The sequence below is a fragment of the Chlorocebus sabaeus genome, chromosome 12 (assembly GCF_047675955.1).
Source record: "Chlorocebus sabaeus isolate Y175 chromosome 12, mChlSab1.0.hap1, whole genome shotgun sequence".
NCBI lineage: Eukaryota > Metazoa > Chordata > Mammalia > Primates > Cercopithecidae > Chlorocebus > Chlorocebus sabaeus.
Genome location: NC_132915.1, coordinates 5837699 through 5859431, shown reverse-complemented (window position 1 = coordinate 5859431; position 21733 = coordinate 5837699). Strand labels below are relative to the sequence as shown.

General features: G+C 39.3%; 2 protein-coding genes and 1 non-coding gene across 11 annotated transcripts in view; all 3 read right to left on the bottom strand.

The window, feature by feature from the left end:
* The window catches only part of IARS1 (isoleucyl-tRNA synthetase 1), a 74600-nt gene extending 58558 nt beyond the window's left edge, over positions 1–16042 (bottom strand). Inside the window, exons 1-8 of one of the 3 annotated variants that reach the window (XM_007969739.3) lie at positions 15919–16042; positions 11594–11719; positions 10454–10610; positions 10123–10242; positions 8874–8956; positions 8053–8170; positions 2984–3131; positions 146–233 (exon numbers count right to left, since the gene is read on the bottom strand). In XM_007969739.3, the coding sequence (XP_007967930.2) occupies positions 146–233; positions 2984–3131; positions 8053–8170; positions 8874–8956; positions 10123–10242; positions 10454–10610; positions 11594–11712 (833 nt within the window). In that variant the 5' untranslated portion in view covers positions 11713–11719; positions 15919–16042. Of the gene's footprint in view, positions 1–145; positions 234–2983; positions 3132–8052; positions 8171–8873; positions 8957–10122; positions 10243–10453; positions 10611–11593; positions 11720–14611; positions 15568–15880 lie in introns of those variants that run through there. The other 2 variants (XM_007969738.3, XM_007969737.3) reach the window with 2 other exon arrangements.
* On the bottom strand, positions 14724–14856 carry LOC119624665 (small nucleolar RNA SNORA84). The gene has a single exon (XR_005240815.1). It is a non-coding gene; the product is annotated as a small nucleolar RNA SNORA84 (small nucleolar RNA).
* A 3627-nt stretch (positions 16043–19669) lies between the features above and the next one.
* The window catches only part of NOL8 (nucleolar protein 8), a 28228-nt gene continuing 26164 nt past the window's right edge, over positions 19670–21733 (bottom strand). For 6 of the 7 annotated variants that reach the window (XM_073021447.1, XM_073021448.1, XM_007969752.3 and 3 more), the window contains exons 15-17: positions 21154–21224; positions 20525–20607; positions 19670–20152 (exon numbers count right to left, since the gene is read on the bottom strand). In XM_073021447.1, the coding sequence (XP_072877548.1) occupies positions 20102–20152; positions 20525–20607; positions 21154–21224 (205 nt within the window). In that variant the 3' untranslated portion in view covers positions 19670–20101. The remainder of the gene's footprint in view (positions 20153–20524; positions 20608–21153; positions 21225–21733) is intronic. The other variant, XM_037998620.2, reaches the window with a different exon arrangement.

Sequence of the window (21733 nt, the reverse complement as noted above, 5' to 3'; positions counted from 1 at the left end):
CTGCAAAGTATTAGTATTAGTACTTCAAACTAAATGTGAATAATGCAAGCTTTTGGATAATAAAGCTTCTCTCTTTTTAAAACTAAAGACACACACACAGACACATGCACACACACACACACAGAGCAACTATCTGAATATTCACCTTTCAAGGATCTCATAGTCACTCTCCAATTTATAAAGGGCTGACAATCTGGCTTCCATTAAAATGAATAATTTCCCTCTGGCAACATCTATGAGAAAAAGGAAAAATGTGGACTTGGGTTATATTCTGAATTTCGCTGATTCTAAAGTATACATCAAGCATACTGTTTTCCTAAGAAGCTCCTGTACCATGTGCCTCTGGTGTGCCCAGTACTCACAGAGAAATACTGCAAAGAACACTACGGTATACTGCTTCCCAAACATGAAAATGACAAAAACATCAAATGCACGTAGGCAGTCAGCAGTTATTATTTATTGCTCAGATATCCATTTTAAGTAAATCATTATTTTTTCCTTCATAGGGTAAACATGTCAATGTTTAAAAATAACACTGACAAAGTAGCTCACAAAGTGCGTGCCACATATTATCATCCCCTCTCAGACATTCTCATTTGGGTATCTATTGATCCCGATATTTTTCTATGTATATAGTAACAAACATACATGTAAACATGTAAGTTCTTTTTATTTTTTTAATTGAGGTAATATTCTATCTGGTTTTGCAGCCCTTCACTTAATAAACTGTCAACATCCTTCCATGTATTAGCACATACAGACTTTTCTCATTCTTTCGAAGAGCTCTATAGGATTCCATTTTATAGAGGTATGAGTTATTTCTAACAAGTTGACAGACACTTAAATTGTTTTCAAATTTTCACTACTATGAATACTGGGATAATGAACGTCCTTGATGTATCTGTGTACCCTTATTGTACGTGTTTCTGGAGGATATCTGGGGCATCCTAGGAAAAGAAAAGCTGGAGCAAATGTATGAACAATTAAAACTTTGATAGTAAAAATCTAGGCCAATTTAAACCCTTACTCGTAAGTTATATTACATATCTGAGATTTACTACAGCCTATGTCATATATTTAGTTCACTATAAGTCTCTATGGGTCATTGCAAAAGCCTTTGCAATTTATTGAAAAACTACTACGAATAAGGCTGCCACGCCCTAGCTCTGACCTCACAGGAACTTTATTGTAAGTGGAGCCCACATTTTCTGATAAAACTCAGATACAAAGTCTGTCAAGCACAAGAGTTATACACAGGTAGATGGGGGATGTGTCTTGAGATCTCAGTCAGATGGCTGCTGAGATTGTCAAGCTCACTGTAGAATGGCCAGTGACCCACCAGTGACACAGAGAAATTGTGCAGATGGGACTGTCCTTGCTCCAGAGAAGCAGCTGCAGACACCTGAGCCAGGTCTCTTTGTAGCCAATAGCTCTTTCCAGCAGGTCAACTCTTAGTCCTATTTGCTCCGAGGAAAGAACAAATAAAAAACTCCCTCTGTACCTTTTTTCTGATACCCAATCTTTTCCCATTCCCTTCTCAGTATTTTTCCCTTGTCAGCACAAGCTATTGTTCAATTAAGTTGACTGTTTTAATACAACTATTTAAAAAAATCATGGCAACCATTCTTACAGAGCATCAAATACATCTACCATGTTGTGTAATCATTACTATTTTTTTTAATTTTTTTTTTTTTTTTTGAGACAGAGTCTTGCTCTGTCAAGCAGGCTGGAGTGCAGTGGCGCCATCTGGGCTCACTGCAAGCTCCGCCTCCCAGGTTCACGCCATTCTCCTGCCTCAGCCTCCCGAGTAGCTGGGACTACAGGCACCCGCCACCGCGCCCGGCTAATTTTTTGTATTTCTTTTAGTAGAGACAGGGTTTCACCATGGTCTCGATCTCCTGACCTTGTGATCCGCCCGCCTCGGCCTCCCAAAGTGCTGGGATTAGAGGCGTGAGCCACTGCGCCCGGCCGTAATCATTACTATTATCAATACCCCAAACCTTTTCATTTTCCTATACTGAAACTCTGTACTCATTAATAACAGTAACTCCCCCTTCCCTACCAGCCTCTGTCAACCACCATTCTACTAGTCTTTGCTCTGTGAATTTCACTTCTCGATACCTCATCATGCAGTATCTGTCTTTCGGTGACTGGCTCATTTTAATTAGCATAATATCCTCCAGGTTCATTCAAGGATTAGCCTGTATCAGAATTCCCTTCCTTTTTTAGGCTGAATAATATTCCATCATATGTAAATACCCTATTTGGTTTATTCATTTATCCAATGACAGACACTTGGGTTGCTTCTATCTTTTGACTATTGAGAATAATGCTACTTTGAACATGGGTGTCCAAGTAACTGTTCAAGACTCCTTTCAATTCTTTGGGGAAAATACCCAGAAGTGAAATTGCTGGGCCACAGTGTTAATTCCATTCAGCTTTCTGAAGAAATGTTACTGTTTTCCACAGCAGCTGTGCCATACCCTTTTTCCTGACAATGAGTTTTTCTTTTTCTTTTACCGCCACAAAACTATCCAAACCTGAAGGTATATTTGTTCACAAAGTACCAAACTTCTTTTTAAATCTTGGAAAGGCCCTTGTTGAGACTGGTAACTCTCTACCAGGGGACATTTGAAAGGCAAAAAGTTCTCAAGTTCTGGTACCAATTACTAGTAACAACGTGATGCCACATCGCTGAATCTTAGATTCTTCATCTGTCACAGGGGCATGGTGTGGAAAAACATACTATAAACAGGAAATTATAAGAAAATTTTATGTTCTACTTTTTACATATCTCTATTATTTTTGATTGTTGTGTTAGTTCTCAATTAGAAGTGAAAACAAATGTTTAAGGTTATTTTTCTAAGTCAGCTTCTTTTCAAATAATTCTATTCTTCATGCAAAAAGAAGGTAAGCTTTCACATTTTCCAAAATATAAAATTATCTTATCCATACTAATCATAAGTAACCAGTCCCCAATTACCTTTAATCTTCACATATTGCATTTCTGGATTAACACAGACAGCAAGGTTACTAGGTAGAGTCCAGGGAGTGGTTGTCCAAGCAACTAAAGATACAGTTTCATCTTCTTCCAAAGGGAAAGTTACAAATACTGAAGGATCTTGAACATCCTGAAATAAATTGAGGTAAAGTATTGTTTTACAAATCTACAATAACAGCCACCTAAGAAAAAGGAACTGATCCTAAAGATGAATAAAATAAACACATGATTCTTGTGCCTCAGCCTCCCGAGTAGCTGGGATTACAGGTGCATGTCACCACACGTGGTTAATTTTTCTATTTTTAGTAGAGATGCGGTTACCCCATATTGGTCAGGCTGGTCTCAAACTCCTGACCTCAGGTGATTCTCCCACCTCAGCCTGCCAAAGTGCCAGGATTACAGGCCTGAGTCACCGGGCCTGGCCTCTGGTAACTTTTTAAAGTAATGTCTAAGGAGGAACATATGATGAAGGTTTCAGTATTATGATTATTTTATAAGTTCATGAAGAGTTAGATCAAAAAGATAACTATTCTGGAATATGGTTATCTTTATGCCCAAAATACCAAAAAGATCCTACTAAAGCAACACATACATGAAACTGTAATAAACCCATAAAAATTCACCTCATTAAACAAGAACAAGATTGTCTCCAACTTTGTGGCAATGTTTCAATACAAAAATATCAAGGATTTAAAAATAAATAGGTCTAAGGTAGAAAAAAAAATCAATCCCCAACAAAAACAAACTGCAATTTAAACAAAGTGACACGAGAGTAGAGCTGTTAGTCGCATGTAAAACATCAAACCTGAAATAAGGGACACTACTATTGGCTTGGACCTCCTCAAATATGTCAGTATTATGAAGCATAAAGAGACTAAAGAGTTGTTTAAGATTAAAGAAGGCTGGAGATAAACCACTGCATGAAGCACAGGATGCAGGTCTTTTTTTTTCTTTCTTTCTTTTTAACTACAAAGGACACTGCTGGGACAAGCAGAACCCAATAAGACCTACACATGAGGTAATATAGTATCAATGTTAATTTTCTAACTCCAGTTATTTCAAACAATGTTATTGGTTTTAGGAAATATGTAGTTTTTAGAGGGAATGGACCATAATTCCCGCAACTTACTCTCAAAGGGTACTGTGCCCCACTCCCATAAAAACAGAGAAGAATAAAGCAAATGTGGTAAAAGGTTAACATTTAGGGAATCTAGCTGAAGGATATAAAGAACTCTCTACTTTTCTGTTAGTTTGAAACTACGTCAAAATAAATTTTTTTTCTTTTCTTTTTTTTTTGAGACGGAGTGTCACTCTGTCACCCAGGTTGGAGTGCAGTGACGTGATCTCAGCTCACTGCAACCCCCACCTCCTGGGTTCAAGCATTCTCCTGCCTCAGCTTCCTAAATAGCTGGGACTACAGGCGCGCACCACCATGCCGAGCTAATTTTTGTAAAAAATTAAAATGTTTTAGGCAGGGCACAGTGGCTTATGCCTATAATCCTGGCACTTTGGGAGGCCGAGACAGGAGGATTGCATGAGTTCTGGAGTTTGAGACCGGCTGGGGCAATATAGTACAACCCTGTCTCTACAAAGATAAAAAAAAAATTATCTGGGCGTGGTAATGCACGTCTGTGGTCCCAGATACTCAGGAGGGTGAGGCTGGAGGATCATTTGAACCCAGGAGGTCAAGGCTGCAGTGAGCTGTGTTTGCACCACTGCATTCCAGCCTGGGTGACAGACTGAAATCCCATCTCTAAAAATAAACAAAAGTTTTAAGCCAAAACATATATATATACACACACACACACGTATATATACATATACATACATATATATATATTTTTTGAGACAGAGTCTAACTCTGTCACCCAGGCTGGAGGGAAGTAGCACACTTTTGGCTCACTGTAGCCTCAACTTCCTGGGCTCACATCATTCTTACTTCAGCCTCTGGAGTAGTTGGAACTAAAGGTTCACGCCACCACTCACAGCTAATTTTTGTAATTTTAGTAAAGATGGGGTTTTGTCATGTTGCCCAGGCCGTTCTAGAACTCCTGGACTCAAGCAATCCACCCAACTTGGCCTCCAAAAGTGCGGGGATTTCAGGTGTGAGCCACTGTGCTTGGCCAAGTCAAAAAAATTTTAAAAACCATTGGTTAACAACCAATACACAGACCGCTTAGAATAGAGGTCAGCAACGGCTGGGCGCGGTGGCTCACGCCTGTAATCCCAGCACTTTGGGAGGCTAAGGTGGGTGGATCATGAGGTCAAGAGATCGAGACCATCCTGGCTAACACAGTGAAACCCCGTCTCTACTAAAAATACAAAAAATTAGCCAGGCGTGATGGTGGGCACCTGTAGTCCCAGCTACTTGGGAGGCTGAGGCAGGAGAATGGCATGAACCCAGGAGGCGGAGCCTACAGTGAGCCGACACCGCGCCACTGCACTCCAGCCTGGGCGACAGAGCGAAACTCCGTCAAAAAAAAAAAAAAGAAGAATAGAGGTCAGCAAACTATGTCCCTCGGGCCAAATCTGGCTCATCACTTGTTTTCATGCAGTGGGTAAGCAAAGAATGGTGACAAAATTGAGAACATTTTGCCTGAAAAGCCTAAAATATTTAATTTGCAGAAGAAAGTTTCCCAACCCCAGTATTGGAACTAAACATAAGTATGCTCTGTGACTCAGCTGGGCACAGTGGCTCACACCTGTAATACCAGCACTTTGGGAGGCCGAGGCAGGTGGATCAACTGAGGTAAGGAGTTGAAGATCAGCCTGGCCAAGATGGAGAAACCGTGTCTCTACTAAAATTACAAAACTTAGCTGGGCGTGCTGGCAGGCACCTATAATCCCAGCTACTCGGGAGGTTGAGGCAGAAGAATTGCTCGAATCTAGGAGGAGGTTACAGTGAGCCGAGATCACACCACCGTACTTCAGCCTGGGCATCAGAGTAAGACTCCATCTCAAAAAAAATAAAAATCAAAACAAACAATACTCTGACTCAATAATTCCACTACTTGTTATATAACCAACGGAAAAGTGTACAAAACCTAAAAAGACAACAGTCACCATGTGTTTAAGTCTTGGTAGATCCTGATTGAAAAAAAAAACAAAAAATAAAATATAATCCCTTGGGAAATGATTAAACCATTAGAAATATGAACTGATGATGTTCAGGAATTAAATAATTCAATAATATTAAATTAAAAATATTAAAGGTAGCTGGGTGCAGTGGCTGACACTTACAATTACAGCACTTTGGGAGGCCAAGGCAGGTGGACTGCTTGAGCCCAAGAGTTCAAGACCAGCCCATGCAACATGGCGAAACCGTCTCTATAGAAACACGTAAATTAGCTAGGTATGGTGTATGTTCCTGTAGTCCCAGCTACTCAGGGGGCTGAAATGGGAAATCACTCGAGCCCGGGAGGTCAAGGCTGTGGTTGGCCGAGATCACGCCACTGCACTCTAGCCTGGGTGACAAAGTGAGACTCTATCTCAAAAACAACAACAACAACAACAAAAAGGTAATTGCTAATGACTTTTAAAGGTGTGACAATGAATGCTAATATGGTAATGTTTAAAGACGATAAAGATTATTTACGAAAGATCTATATTGGATTATTTCTTGATGAAATAATATGATATCTGGAATTTGTTTCAAAATTGGGAGGAAAGTGGGAAAGAATATGTGTATGAATGAGGCAAAATTAGCTAGTCATTGGTTGCTGGGGGCCTCAATGGACCTACAGAAATTAATTATACCATTCTGTCTACTTTTACATGTCCCTGAAACTGCCCACATTCAAGTGTTTTTAAAAAGCAACCAAATAGACTGGGCACAGTCTCTCACGCCTGTAATCCCAACACTTTGAGGCCAAGGTGGGTGGATCACAAGGTCAGAGTTCAAGACCAGCCTGGCCAAGATGGTGAAACCCTGTCTCTACTAAAAATGCGTGGTGGTGGGCACCTGTACTCCCAGCTACTCCGGAGGCTGAGGCAGAGAACTGCTTGAATCCGATAGGTGGAGCTTGCAGTGAGCCGGGATCACGCCACTGCACTGTAGCCTGGGTGACAGAGCAAGACTCCGTCTCAAAAAAAAAAAAACTAAATAAAAAAAAGCAACCAAATATAGCAATATATTAAGATTTGACAAAGGTAAGCCTTGGAAACCTTGTGTTTACTGCATTATTCTCTACCCTGTTGAGTGCTTAAAATATTTTTCTAAAAAAATACAAACATGAGCACAATCAGAGAGGCAGTAAGGAGATAACACAAATCATCATACCTGCCTTACAAGGACGTACAAAGATCAAACAGGATATGTGAAAGCATTCTATAAATAAAAAGTGCTTTGAAAGGCAAATTTTACTAATGTAATTTTCAAACCTAGGCCATGAAACAAGAATTCCAAACAAGTCAACATCCTTTAAAAACAGTGGGTCAGATAAACTCTCAAAATGGAAAACAACTCAGTATACACACATGAGAAGAGAAAGTTCACATTTCAGAAGACTCACTAGTATTTAGTATCTGTCTAGATACGGTATAACAGTATACCCTGTAAACATCAAACACGTCTCAACACCTCAATCATACCAACAACAACTGATTCTATTTCATCAGAAGAAAGATAAATATCATTTGGCATCTCAAATTAATTTTTTTCCAAATACTGTTAACAAATAAATGGTATCATGAGGTCCCAGATAAGGCATAAAATTACCCAATCTTTAAGAAATGATGACTACAGGGAAGTATGTCAAAGCTGGACTTGTTAACCCAACAGAGAGGAACAAAAATACGGTCAAAACAAGCAAAACCTATCACATTAAGACACATCATAAATCCAATGTGGAAAAAAAAAATTCCTCATCTTAACAGAGCCTTAGTATACTAACTGGCAATGTTTTCAGCACTCAGTAAGAACTGGCCAAAGTGACTGATGTCGTGGGCAACATTCCACATTGGGTGTACTTGGGAATACCTACTGTGACCATAACTATTCAACTTCCACCTACAGAACTTAATGCTGAATAATGTCTCTACATTTCACGTACCTTGTAATTCTGGTGTGACTCGAAGTTGGACAGTGGAGTGTTACATGCCGTAGAGAAGGGCATGACTTTCACACCTCTATAAACAAGGCCTTTATCATAGAGTTGTTTGAAGACCCACCTGGTAAGAGATGGAGTTTCACAATTACATAACCAAAATTCTATTTCTGAAAAAGCAATCACTTACACCATTTTCTGTCTGGAGTTTCTGTCTGCCAAATAAGTGAAAAAACAATGTCTTCCATTGGGAGACCGGCTGGTAAATTATAACAGATCAATATAGTAAGACATCAGGTAGACATTAAAATGCTAATATCTACTGACATCAAATGATGTTTAAGACATAATGTTAACTAAGAGCAGCAATTGGCAGGTTGGGCGCAGGGGCTCACGTCTCTATTCCCAGCACTTCGAGAGGCCAAGGTGGATCACCTAGGTCAGAAGTTCGAGACCAGCCTGGCCAACAACGTGAAACCCCATCTCTACTAAAAATACAAAAATTAGCCAAGCATGGTGGTGGGTGCCTGTAATCCCAGCTACTCAGGAGGCTGAAGCAGCAGAATCGCTTGAACCTGAGAGGCAGAGGTCGCAGTGAGCCAAGACTGCGCCACTGCCCTCCAGCCTGGGTAATTGAGTGAGACTCAGTCTCAAAAAAATAACAAGAAAAGTCCTACATTCAAAAACAAACCTGTTCCCAAAGATTTTCAGAGAAATAATGATGGACTCAAAAATAAACTGATTCATGTTAGTGCACTTTTCCAATAATCAATACAACAGAATATTTATAGAATATTTATCATATTTATGATTTTAAATAAACCTACCAGACAGATTCCATGAATTGTGGATACAGAGTTTTGTAGTCATTGTCAAAGTCAATCCATCGGCCAAGTCTGCTAACAGTAGACTTTAAACATTAATATTAGAACAGTATTAGACAATGATATTTATAATTTTACATCAACATTTGTTTACTTCTATTGTCACCACATATAAAAATTTTGGGAAAATAGAATAATCAATGGTACAAGTAAATCTATATTGCCAACAACATACTATGTAAGGTTAAGAACCAGTTTTCTTGGTATTCATTCTACATGCACAAAATGTTATTTACAAGTATAAATATTCATTTATAAAAGTCTACCAAAACCAACACTTGGCAAATATCACAGGTATAATTATTACTGGCAAAAACCATCCATAGATGTTAAAATTAATAAGTGAATGTATGACAAGACAAAGAATATTTGGAAAGAACCTCCCCACAATATACTTATTAATTACAAAGGAAAAACTACAACTTTACAAAGCAGAAAGTTGACAGCACCTTAACCAAGTGAACAAAGTTATCACCATCAATGAGACATAACAACAACACATGCCACCTGATACGATGCACTGAGGAGGGCATAGCATCACTTCTGTGGCATTGTCACCAAAAATGCATAACCTAAATCGGGAAACCTCAGACACTGAGGGACATTCTAGAAAATAGCTGCTCCGCAATCTTCAAAAGTGAGAAGGCCATGAAAGACAAAAGACTAAATAAATGTTCCATACTCAAGAAGACTAAAAAGACACGACAACTGAAGGCAATATGTGATTGGTCAGAAATAAAAATTAATGGGGCAACTGCTTTTGAAAATTCTATTAATACTATGGTTACTGAAGATGTTAGCAGCTGGGAAAGATGGATGAAGGATATAGGTGAACTCATTATACTACTTTTTCAATTGTTTAATAAGTCAAATTATTTCAAAATGAAAAGTTAAAAAATTGAAAAAAGTATTTGAGAAAAAAAGAAAAGGCCTATATATCTACGTTATACTTATCAGATTTTTCCCTATTGGTGATCATTCAAGAAAGTTAGGCCAATTTAGGCACACAGAAGTCAGAAAAGAGATGGTTCAGTCTAAGCTAACAGTTTAAGTAACAGGGTTGAAGGTGGAAGCTAATACTTTTTCTACAAAAAATAAATTAATAAAAAAAGCACAAGGGACCACAAACCATTTCAATGCCCATTTAATAACTACATTTTCTGTTCATTCTACTGAAAATAACCCAACATACCCTCCACTCAGCAGAATATCTCATCACAATTGCTCGGCACTGATTGTTATACTCTGTAATCCCCATTTTGGCCACATCCTCTGGTCCTCTGATTCCCAGTGTCTTATCAATTTCATACTCCTGAAAATTTGTGATAAGATTGTTACCACTCTGCCCAATGAAAACAACTGCAACTATGCAACTCTAGAAAACAAAACAAATCAAACTACAAATACTATAGAAATGAAGTAGAAGGTCTGACAGTTAACATTCATCATACTTGAACATATTACATGAAATCTAATGCTTATTAAAAAATCAGAAAATTATAAAGCTGGATACTCAAACATACCACAGGTAAGCCATGACAATCCCATCCAAATCTTCTGTCAACATGAAACCCACTCTGGTGAGCATATCTTGTAACTATATCTTTAATTGTACCCGCAAGTATATGTCCATAGTGAGGCAGTCCGGTCGCAAAAGGAGGACCATCATAGAAGGTAAATCTAAGAGGTAATAAAAATATATTAAGTCATTTAAAAACAATCAAAATTTAAAGCATTTTTCTATAGATAGCTGTTGTCATAGTGGTCTTTAGGAAGGAGAAAAGCAGCAAGGTCAGGAAATTGACAGACATAATTGATTTGATATTTACTGGTGGTCCTGCCTTCAGAAAGGCTATAACTGCAGTAAAGCTGCAGAGACCTCCATTTGATTATTCATTTTTCATTTATTAGTTTTATGACATAAGGCAAGTTATTTATCCTGATCTTGAGTTATCTCATCAGTAAAATAGGGGAATAAACCCCTCTCTCATAAAGTTTTTGACCAGAGGAGATACACAATGAAAACAGTGATTAAAGGACTAGTCTCTTTCAGGTGAATGAGGACTACTATAGTAGCCTTCTATGGGGTACTTAGGTATAAGTGCCTATATGAGGGTGGAAAGAGAGTGACACAGAGGGTGACATAAATTCTACTCAGATGACCTTTTAAAGAAACCAAAGTTACCCTAATAACTGAGAACTCATTCATTCAATGTATATCTACTACTGAGTACTCATTATACAGACAGCTGGGGGATTCTGGGAATAGAAAGATTAATGAAGAGTATCTGCTTTAGGTCACACATGGTGGTTACACTTGTAATTCCAGCACTTTGATAGGCCGAAGCAGGTGGATCATTTGACATCAGAAGTCTGAGACCAGCCTGGGCAACATGGTGAAATCCCGTCTCTACTAAAAATACAAAAATTAGCCAGCGTGGTGGCAGGCGCCTGTAATCCCAGCTGAGGCAGGAGAATCACTTGCATCCGGGAGGTGGATGTAGCAGTGAGCAGAGATTGCACCACTGCACTCCAGCCTGGGTGACAGAACAAGACTCAATCTCAAAAACAAAACAAAAAAAAAGAGAGTATCTGCTTTAATGGAATTCAGTCTAAAAAATGACTATTTAAGGACTTTCTCTTAACCTAAAAAATTCACATACTTTGGTTTATGTTTTGATTGCTTTAAGCATTCCTGAAAACAATTAAATTCAGTCCAAAACTCCAAGATTTTCTCTTCTTCCGCAGGAAAATTTATGTTTTCTGGAACTTGCTGAACCATTTTGTTGCTGCAAAAGAAATCAAATTTATTAGTGTCAAAAGAGAAATCTAGGAATAACAGAATACCATATTACTAACGTGGGTGTATACTGATGTACAATTTACATACTGTAATGTACGAAGTGTACAATTCAGTGGCTTTTTAGCACATTTACAAGGTAGTATAACTAGTAATATCTAATTTCAAAACGTTTTCAACCTCCCTTCCCCACCAAAACACCCCAGAACCATTAGTAGTCACTCCCCACTCTTTCTTCTCCATAGCCAGTGGCAACGATTTATCTTCTTTCTGCCCCTGTAGATTTACCTATTCTGGACATTTCATATAAATGTGAAAATTTGTAAGAATCATCTATATGTGGCCTATTGCATCTGGTTTCCTTTCTCTAGCATGTTTTCAAGGCTCATCCATGATGTAATATGTATTCGTACTTCATTACTTTTGATAGCTGAATAGTATTCCATTTCATGAATATGCCACAGTTTGTTTATCCATTCATCATTTCCTGAATACCTGTATTGTTTCCACTTTTTGATAATTGTGAATAACGCTGCTATGAACATTCATGTATAAAATTTTGTGTGGATCCATGTTTTCATTTCTCTTGTGTTTGTAGCTAGAAGAATTATTTCTGGGTCACATAATTCTGTATTTAACTTTTTGAGATAATGCCAAAATGTTTTCCAAAGTGACTGTACTATTTTACATTCCCTCAGCAGTGAATGAGGATTCTAATTTCTTCAGATCCTACCCAGCACATCTTATTGTCCATCTTTGGATTACAGTCATTCTAGGAGACGTTAAGTAGTATCTCCTGGTTTTGATTTGCATTTCCTTAGGGACTAAGGATGCTGAGTGTCTTTCCATGTGCTTATTGGCCATTTGTGTATCCACTTTGGATACATACTTATTTATCCTCTGCCAATTTTCTAACTGGACTCTTTTTGTGGTTGGGTTTTAAGGGTTATTTATATATTCTGGATATAAATCCTTTATCAGATATATGATATATAAAAAGTTGTCTCCTGTTCTGTGGGCCATCTTTTTATTTTCTTGATGGCATTTTCTGAAGCACAAAGATTTTAATTTTAATGATGCCCAATTCGTCTATTTTTAGTTTTGCTGCTTGAGCTTTTGGTGTCATCTAATAAACTATTACCTAAACAAGGTTACAGATTTTTCGCTTACATTTAGGCCACAAATCATTTTGAGTTATCTTTGTATATGGTGTGAGGGAGGGGTACACAGTATTATTTAATATTCAGTAATGGTAGACAATGTTTCCAAAAGCAAGCAAGAAAATCTCAGCAATTCTATCTGATGGTGCAAAAAACTCATCGATAATCTGAAGAAAAATATCTCAAAGTAACTAAGAATTTTCTTACCTACACTCACATGACAGAAATCAGTTCTCTTGAAGTAACTTCATATTCTCTTTGAGGAAAACTGGTAAAACTTTAAAAATCTTAAAGCTAAAAAGATGAGAATCTCACATTCAAATATAGATTCCAGTTTTCTATTTTACCCTTTTTACTGCTTATTCATGATTTTTATGAAGGATGAGCCCTATACCTTTCTGGTTTAGTCCCGTGAGAAAAATCTTAAAGTGTCTTTTAAAATGTTTTGCTAATAACCTCATGCAGAGACACTTGATCAATCTGCGACTTAAGTATCTAGTGAGCCACCCTTGAGACTTTTCCTTCTCAAAGTCTATTTACATTTACTTAACAATTCTAACAAGGTGGGTGACAAGCTTTCCAAGTCAATATCAGATTAGAGTGGGATAGAATTGCTAATAAGAGAACAAACAGAGAAGATAAAAGATCTTAAGTACTCAAGAACCGCAACAGTCCAGGGTAATAAACTCTACAGGAAGACACACTACTACATACCTCAAACAGTTTTGAAAGCATCAAAACATCATAGTCTAAGCAAGTTATTGATTCAAGTTATCACACACAAAAAAAAGTCTGTGAAAGTAGTATCTTTCATTTTCTTTTACCCTCATTAATTTTTCAGATGTGTGAGTGCCTCTAAGTTTAAGAAAAAACGGGACAAGAACAGTTGGGCTGTTTAACTAACTGAAATAGCTATTTCTGATCACAGTATACCATTAAAAGGTATTAAATGGAAGTTGTAAGGCATTTTAGATCTTCAACTCTTACTATAACCTCTAGCCTTTCAAGGACCAAAGTAAGTGTTTGTGCATTTACCTATTTATTTAGGTTCACTGGGTACCTTATCAGAGGCCAACTCAGACTTATGGGATTGTTATCTGAAGATTAACAGACTTCGAGATACCAACACATTCTAATCTCTTCAAGGCTGGTCCTACTATGGCCCACATCTATGGGAGCTTATTAGAGATGCAGACTTACCAGACTCACCTCACACCTAGGAGTCAGAACCTGCATTTTAACAAGATCCTGAGGGAATAAGCATTCACATCACAGTCTGAACACCACCACTCTTGCACTGTTCTGACAATTATTCAGGAATATCTATCTGATTTTTTGTTTTTGAGAAAATAAGATTTAAGCTTTCTGAGAAGAGGACTATTACTTTTTTGTTTTTTTTTTGAGACAGTATCTCACTCTGTCACCCAGGCTGGAGTGCAGTGGCACAAACACGGCTCACTGCAGGCTTGACCTCCCTGAGTTCGGTTGATCCTCCCAGCTTAGCCTCCCAAGTAGCTAGGACTACAGTTATGCATCACCATCACCACACTCAGCTTTTTTTTTTTTTCTTTCCTTTTTTGGAGAGGGGTGGTTTGTAGAGACAGGGTTCTGCCATGTTGCCCCAGCTGGTCTTCAACTCCTGGGCTGGGATCCTCTTGTGCCGGCCTCCCAAAGGGCTGGCATTACAGGTGTGAGCCACTAGCCCTGGCCAGCTCACTCACCTTTTACTGTGTTTTTTTAGGGAGTCTCTACTTTCCCCAAAGATTAAGAATCACTGCACTATTATGCCAAGCATAAAGACTCAGTATAACAGTATTGCCTATTCAGGAAGAACCATGTACCAGTGACCGGGCTATGGCGGCTGCCGAGGAGAAGCAGCCTCCATGCATAAATCACAGGATTGCTATGGCCCATCGAATCCACTGGAGAGCTGTATATGCACAACAGCATCCAGCAACCACAGGGCAGGGGACAGGGCAGGTTAACCTTGCACAACAACCTTGTTGTGCAGAGGGACGCCATCCCCTTTGCTTCCCTCTTATTACAATCCAGGCCCTTCACTCTTTCCCACTCCACAACTCCTTCAGGTCATCTTAACCTCAACTTCCCGTTCAGCAATTTCGAGACCACCTTCTTCGATATTCACTACATATTATTCACATTAATTCATATTATTTTGCCCCAATATATTTTGGAAACAATTATTCGGTGAATGTCATTGTATACATATTTTGTACATTTGCGTGAGTATACCTGTGGAGTCTATGTTAATAGGATATAACTAAACCATGATAATTCTTTCCACAATTGTTTCCCTTTTTAACTCTACCGTATTAGCGTTTCCAATACTCTTCTCATTACCTAGGCATAACAGTTTTGAGTCACCCCAACACTGCTCAGAAAATACACACATCCAAGTAATCATCAAGTCATGTGGATCCTACCTATAAGTCTATTTCTGTTCCCCCTTTTCATTCTCCTCTAAATCAATTTCTGCTTCCCCTTTTATTCTCAGGTCTTCATAATCTATTAAGTCAAATGTAACCTGAAGGTGGGACCGTCTCAAACGTTTCTTCAATTTAGTTATATCCTATTAACATAGACTCCACAGGTATACTCACACAAATGTACAAAATATGTATACAATGACATTCACCGAATAATTGTTTCTGCAGGCAAATAACTGAAAACAATTTAAATAGGGTGACTGAAGTAAATTACGGTACATCAAGTACTCAGCCATTAAAGGTAATAAATTAGGACATATAAAAAAAGTACTGCCTATACATAAAGTCACAGCTATACCAATTTATACTATGTATATCATTCTCAAAAGATTTTACTCATTTCAAACACCACTCATTCAAAAAGGTGACCATAAATTCCTAAGGCTGGAAACGAAGGAATGGCAAGCCCCGAAGAAACACGTTCTTTTAAAAATTAAATCTTGTGCTACTCTTTCGGGGCTGTAACACGTGCGTGACCCTCACCTTTGAGGGCCGGATCCTGCAGGGAAGAAAAAGCCTACCTGAGGGGCCCCCACTGCCTGGACAGCCCCGGAGGCCAGCAAGCCTGGAAGAAATTCTCCCGGCGTCCGAGCTGCGACCCGGCGCGTGGAGGTGATGCAACGCGCTGAAAATGCGGGATCCAGGGAAGGCGGCCAGCTTCACACCGGCCAATCAGTGCGCGCTGCCTGATACCTGCCAACAAGCCAGGCGCCGATTGGCCACGGCGGACATGATTACGCCCACTCGTCCGTCTAGTGCGACCTTGGTGCTTGCTGGCTTTGCTGCTCCGCTTGGAAAACGAACCGGCGCTGAGCGCGGCGCTGTGCGTGCGGGGTGGTATCCGTTCCGGTAGTGTAGACCGAGGTCGCCCTCGGGTTGTGGACACGTCTGTGTAGGTGAAGGCCCACTGGGAAGGGGCGCCGAGGTCGGGGCTTCATCTTGTTTGCGTTTGTATTTATCTGACTGGACACTTCGTACCTAAAATTCATATCGACAAACAGCAATTTCCGGAGAGATGGCTTTAATAATTGTACTTTTGGGCCCTGAGCCGCTGACCCCAAAGCCGCTTCTCCTATCATAAATGGCTACGTGAAACGATAATAACAAAAGGGAAAGAAGGGCCTGACAACCAGGTTTAAAAGTTTTATTGTATTTTACTTAAAATGTTTCCGGTAATGAAAACATTGCAGAAACAATTTTTTTAAGAAGCAGTCTCATTCTGTCGCCCAGGCGGAGTGCAGTGGGACGGTCATGGCTCACTGCAGCCTCGACCTCCCCGGGTCAGATGATCCTCGCATCTCATCCCTGGCCAAGTAGCTGGGACTACAGGCTAGCGCCACCACGCCCGGCTAATTTTTTTATTTTCTTTAGCAGCGGGGTCTTGCTGTGTTGCCTAGGCTGCTCTCAAACTTGTGGGCTCAAGCGATCTGTCTGCCTCAGCCTCCCTAAGTGTTGGGATTACAGGCATGAGCCACTGCACCCGGCCTGCATACTTATTTTCATTGCTATGAGTCTGCTTGGTACCTTGCTGATCTGCTGGTTAAAATCTGGAGCCTTGCAAAGGGCAGTAGGCCTCGGGCTTTGGCCCCAGAGCCTCTAAAGGAAATTCTGGATCTTGCCAATCAATATAGTAGTTCAATTACTGCTTATTGTATCCAATAGAGGGATATGAAAAATTGATCTGGCCTAGAATAGGCAGAATGCAGTATCTTATTAAGTTTAGGAACATTTTGATAGTCTGTTTAGCATATATTCCACTTTACTTACCATCTTGGCCCTGTGTGAAGGATTAAAGTGGTTTCATGTCCTCCATCACGGGTAACTCAATGTTCCATGACTATACTCACATAACGTACATAATTTAGTAGCTGCAAATCTTGTTAATTAACTGAAAGTATTTGGAATGTGTTTGAAGTTTTCACATTCCTGCCACCTTGTTTGGTTCAATTTTGTCACCTATCCAGGGAGCCCAGATTAGAGCCAGACAGAGGGCTCCTGGACAAATGTGAGGTAGGCCAAGTCTAATTATTTAAAAAATTTGATTGAGAAACATGTATATTAATAGTACTATTGTGTTGGAAGTAATGCTCAAAATCCTAAGGAAATTGAACATTCAAAAAGGATTTTCAGCGAAGCAATTTACTTCTGTGCAGAGGGGTGCTGCTTCTTGGCCAGTCACCATGAGAGCACACCAGAACAAAGGGGCACCAGAGCCTTTCTCCCTGACGCAAACCCTGCCCCTGTACCTTTTCTCCATTGGCTGGAGTTGGGCCTCACAATCTAAACTAACCCTGCTTAGTTAAACATTTTAACTTTCTTTAGATAAGGTGGGCACGTAAGAGACAGAGGAAAGGGGGAAGGGGTGTGTAGTGAGCTAGAGAGCTGGTCTCTCCAGATAAGGAAAGCAATGTGAGCTGGTACTGATAACACCTGGCACTGTGGCCTGTCTGGGCATGTAACAAAGGCAGAAAGGAAGGAAAAAGGGAGGAGGGAGGTACTATGAATTAAAGAATAAAGGATTGATCAGGCTATTTGAAGAGAAACCTCATCATGTCCCACAGTTGGAAGGTATGGGAAGACTAAATCTAGAAAAAGTTAAGCAAATGAAAAAATTCCAGCCAAAAAGTTAACTGTAGTCAAAATATATTACTTGGACTGAAGAGGTGAATAATTTTTTCACGTCTTCAGAATATGTCGTGTCTGGTAGTGAAAAATCAAGAAGTCAGAGCATAAGCATGTTAGGTAGAAACATGGAGATAAATACTAGAGAAATTAAATTGCTGAAAGTGATTTTATCTGGGGAGCAGGAACTGGGGGTGGGAAAGGCTAGTTGATGTTACTTGTCTGCTTGTGAAGCATGTGCCGGATTTAAATTATGGCCACACATTCTGACACTCCTCCCACTGAGAAGTGAGGATCTGTGTCCCCTCCCTTTCAGTCTGGTTGGGCGTGTGTGTCAGTTTAAACCTATAGAATCAATGAGGTGACTCTGAGCCAGTTTTTGAGCCAGGCCTTAAGGGACTGGCAGCATCTGCTTCCTGCCTCTGAGAATACTTGCTCCTAGAGCTTTGTTGCCATGCTGTAAGGAAGCCCATGAACAGGGACTGAGTGGGCCATATTAGAAGCAGATCCTGTAGCCCTGGCTGAACCACCCCAATGAAAGCACACAGAGCACAGATCAGCAGTCCGTAGTGAGTTTTGACCAAATTGCAGTATTTGTGAGTAAATGATTGTTACTGAGATGATTTCCTATGCAGCAGTAGAAAATAAGGTATAACTGTGATCTACATCAAGAGAAGGTAGAATGTGTGAATTATTTATCCTGCTGTGTAGTTGTCCCCACTCTCCTTGAAGTCTGAAGTTTTGGAAACCTAGGAATCCAGAATGACTCTTCAAGTTACTTAGTTCCTTGGACCCTTATTAAAAACACATACTGAGCATAAGCACTGGGGACATAATGGTTAACACACCAGATGAAATCCCAACAGTTAAGAGTTTATATTCAGCATAGGTAAATCAATAAATACTAATTTTAGGTACACACATCATGGCTCAATGATAGGCCCTTGGAACTGTCTATGTAATACTATTTTTTTTTTCTTTAGATGGAGTCTCACGCCGTCACCCAGGCTGGTGTGTAGTGGCGTGATCTCGGCACTGCAACCTCTGCCTCCTGGGTTCAAGTGATCTCCTGTCTCAGCCTCCTGAGTAGCTGGCATTACAGGTGTGAGCCACCACACTCAGCTAATTTTTGTATTTTTAGCAGAGATGAGGTTTCGCCATGTTGGCCAGGCCGGTCTTGAACTCCTGACCTCAGGTGAGCTGCCCACCTCGGTTTCCCAAAGTACTAAGATTAGAGGTTTGAGCCACTGTGCTGGGCCTATATAATACTATTTCACACAGAGCCCACTTTGATAGGAGGCATGTCTTGAAATCTAGGCAGGTTGGTTTATTTAATGTAATATTAAATCTGTTTCCCTATTTGGGCTCAGGGTCCTGACTCCTAACTGTGACTACCTATCTTTCAGACACTTGGTATTTTTCATAAGCTTTTGGTTTAATTAGAATTTTGGGATTCGTCTGCATCTAGATGTTGTTCCCTAATTCCTAGAGGCCAATGACAAGATAACTCTGTATTTGGCTTCCTCTCCTGGTCCTCACAGAACTCTTATATGATGTTGGTTTGAAATGTCCTATATTTCAGTTAGCTATTCACCAAAACACAAGTATAAAACTCAATGTTGACTTGTAATTCATCAGCTTAAACAAAAATGACAAAATGGAAGGTGTATTTGACATAATCAGAAATAAACATTTCAAATAGCCTATAATTCACACAAAGCCTAGGCTGGAAAATACAAGTACTTTGACCCATTTATTTAAAAAGGCTTCATGTAAACCTTGCATGAGAAGATGTCCATTAGTTACTCAGGATAGAGGGCAGAGATTATATACAAAAAGTATTTTCAAGGACCATCTTGTGCTTCCTTTTTTAAGAAGTGGAATTTAATTTTTTGAAGTAACTAGGAAGAAATGCAGAGGAGTTCCATGGAAAAAGATGGCAAGCAGAATGATATTCCATCAGCCAGATTTTTAAAATTCCTTCACTCTGAAATTTCTTCTTTGTCAGCTAAAACTATTTTCTGGGTCAGTTTCCTTAGGTGAGCCTTGTTCACATTCAGTATCAAAACCAACTGACATTTATTATTTTGGTTTCATTTTCCTTTTTGCATCTTTATGTTTCTTCCGACAATCCTAGGGGGGAAAAAAAGGCTTTGTTTATAATAAATTGTTTTTAAGATGTTCAGTAGATAGAAGTAAAACTTAGGTTATTCTCACTGTCAGGGCTGTGGAAACCTATTTTGAAAGTGCTGTTTTGAAATGAACAGGGGATATTGGCATTTTTGGCATTTAGTGTTTATAATGGGAACTACAATTCAGTCTTGAAAAATCTGATGCTTTCCTGTTACTTAATAGACTTGGCTGGACTCTGGGACCAGTCACTCAATTGAGCCAGTCTGCGGTCTCCTCACCTATACCATTCATGAGTTCCCTTTCAGCACTGTAATTCTAGATAGACAACAACATGTTTATTTTAGGAAATAATATGGAGAAACAATCACTCACCATACGCAGGTTGTTTGTTCTGGCCTCCCAAGAGTTCCTGCTAATATTACTTCCTACTCCTCTCCAGAATAAGTCAGAACCTACTAGGGGAAAAACAAGAAAGATGAGGCAGCAAACTACTACTAAAATGGATAATATTCTAAGTGTTGGCATTATCAAGGTCTCCAATTCTAGTTAAGATCATTCTTTTCCCCCAGTTTCTACTTATTTTTAAAAATTAGTATTCTTTCTTTCCAAATGAAAAATATAGTATTGCTTTTACTGTTTATATATATCATTTACTATTATGAAACTTTGTTTACGCGAGGCTTTAAGAAATGAGTTCACCAACACCCTGAGTTTTCACATGGACTTTTATGGTACTAAAAACTTAGGGGTTTTGTATGCCTAACATCTAAGGAAGCCCCTGGAACAAAACAAGCCTTTGCTGATGAGAATGAGTGGGCAAAGAGAGTGGTGAGTGGGGAGTTCCCAGTCCTTGACAGCTTTACAAGTTAACATTCATCAGTGTGAACAAACAGGGTTAAACCACATGACACTACCAATGGTCAAAATTCCTGGATGTGAATTATCGTAGCTGTACTATTACCTGTTCTATGTACGTGATTTGATGAAAAAAATGGACTGACCTTGAAGTCTTTCATCATTCTTAGAGAAAAAGAAAAATCTAGTGGTCTCTTTCTCAAGTAATGGTGCTTCTCTGAAAAGAAAGAGGACAAAGGGAGAGAGAGAGAAAAATAGATAGGTATTGGTTGGTTTAATTTCAATATTTAAGAATATTTATATTCAAAACATAAATACACTATTTCTTAAGTATATCTTTTATTTTTTTTCTTTTCCCTCTAGAATCCAGGTGAGCAAGACTCTTAAATATATCTGCTTTGTATTTTGCACATTTTGCCCTGAGTTAAAATAACCCTCCCTCTAACATTCTTCTATCCGAAGCTTTGATAATGCAGACTCGTTTAAGTAGAACCTCTAACTTTCCTGTGTTGGCTGCTGATACTCTCACTCCCATCACTGCTACCCCAGTTGCCAGTGCCTCCCATGGGTAGGCACCCAGTCAACTGCAGCATCCTGTTTCCAGACCAGTGACTTCACTATCAGGCTACCTTCCCTTTTCTGTGCACATCCTATCTTCCCCTTAGTGCTATCCAAATCTCAAGGAAAAGGAAACACACTCTCCATTATAAAAAGGCTAGAGAACAC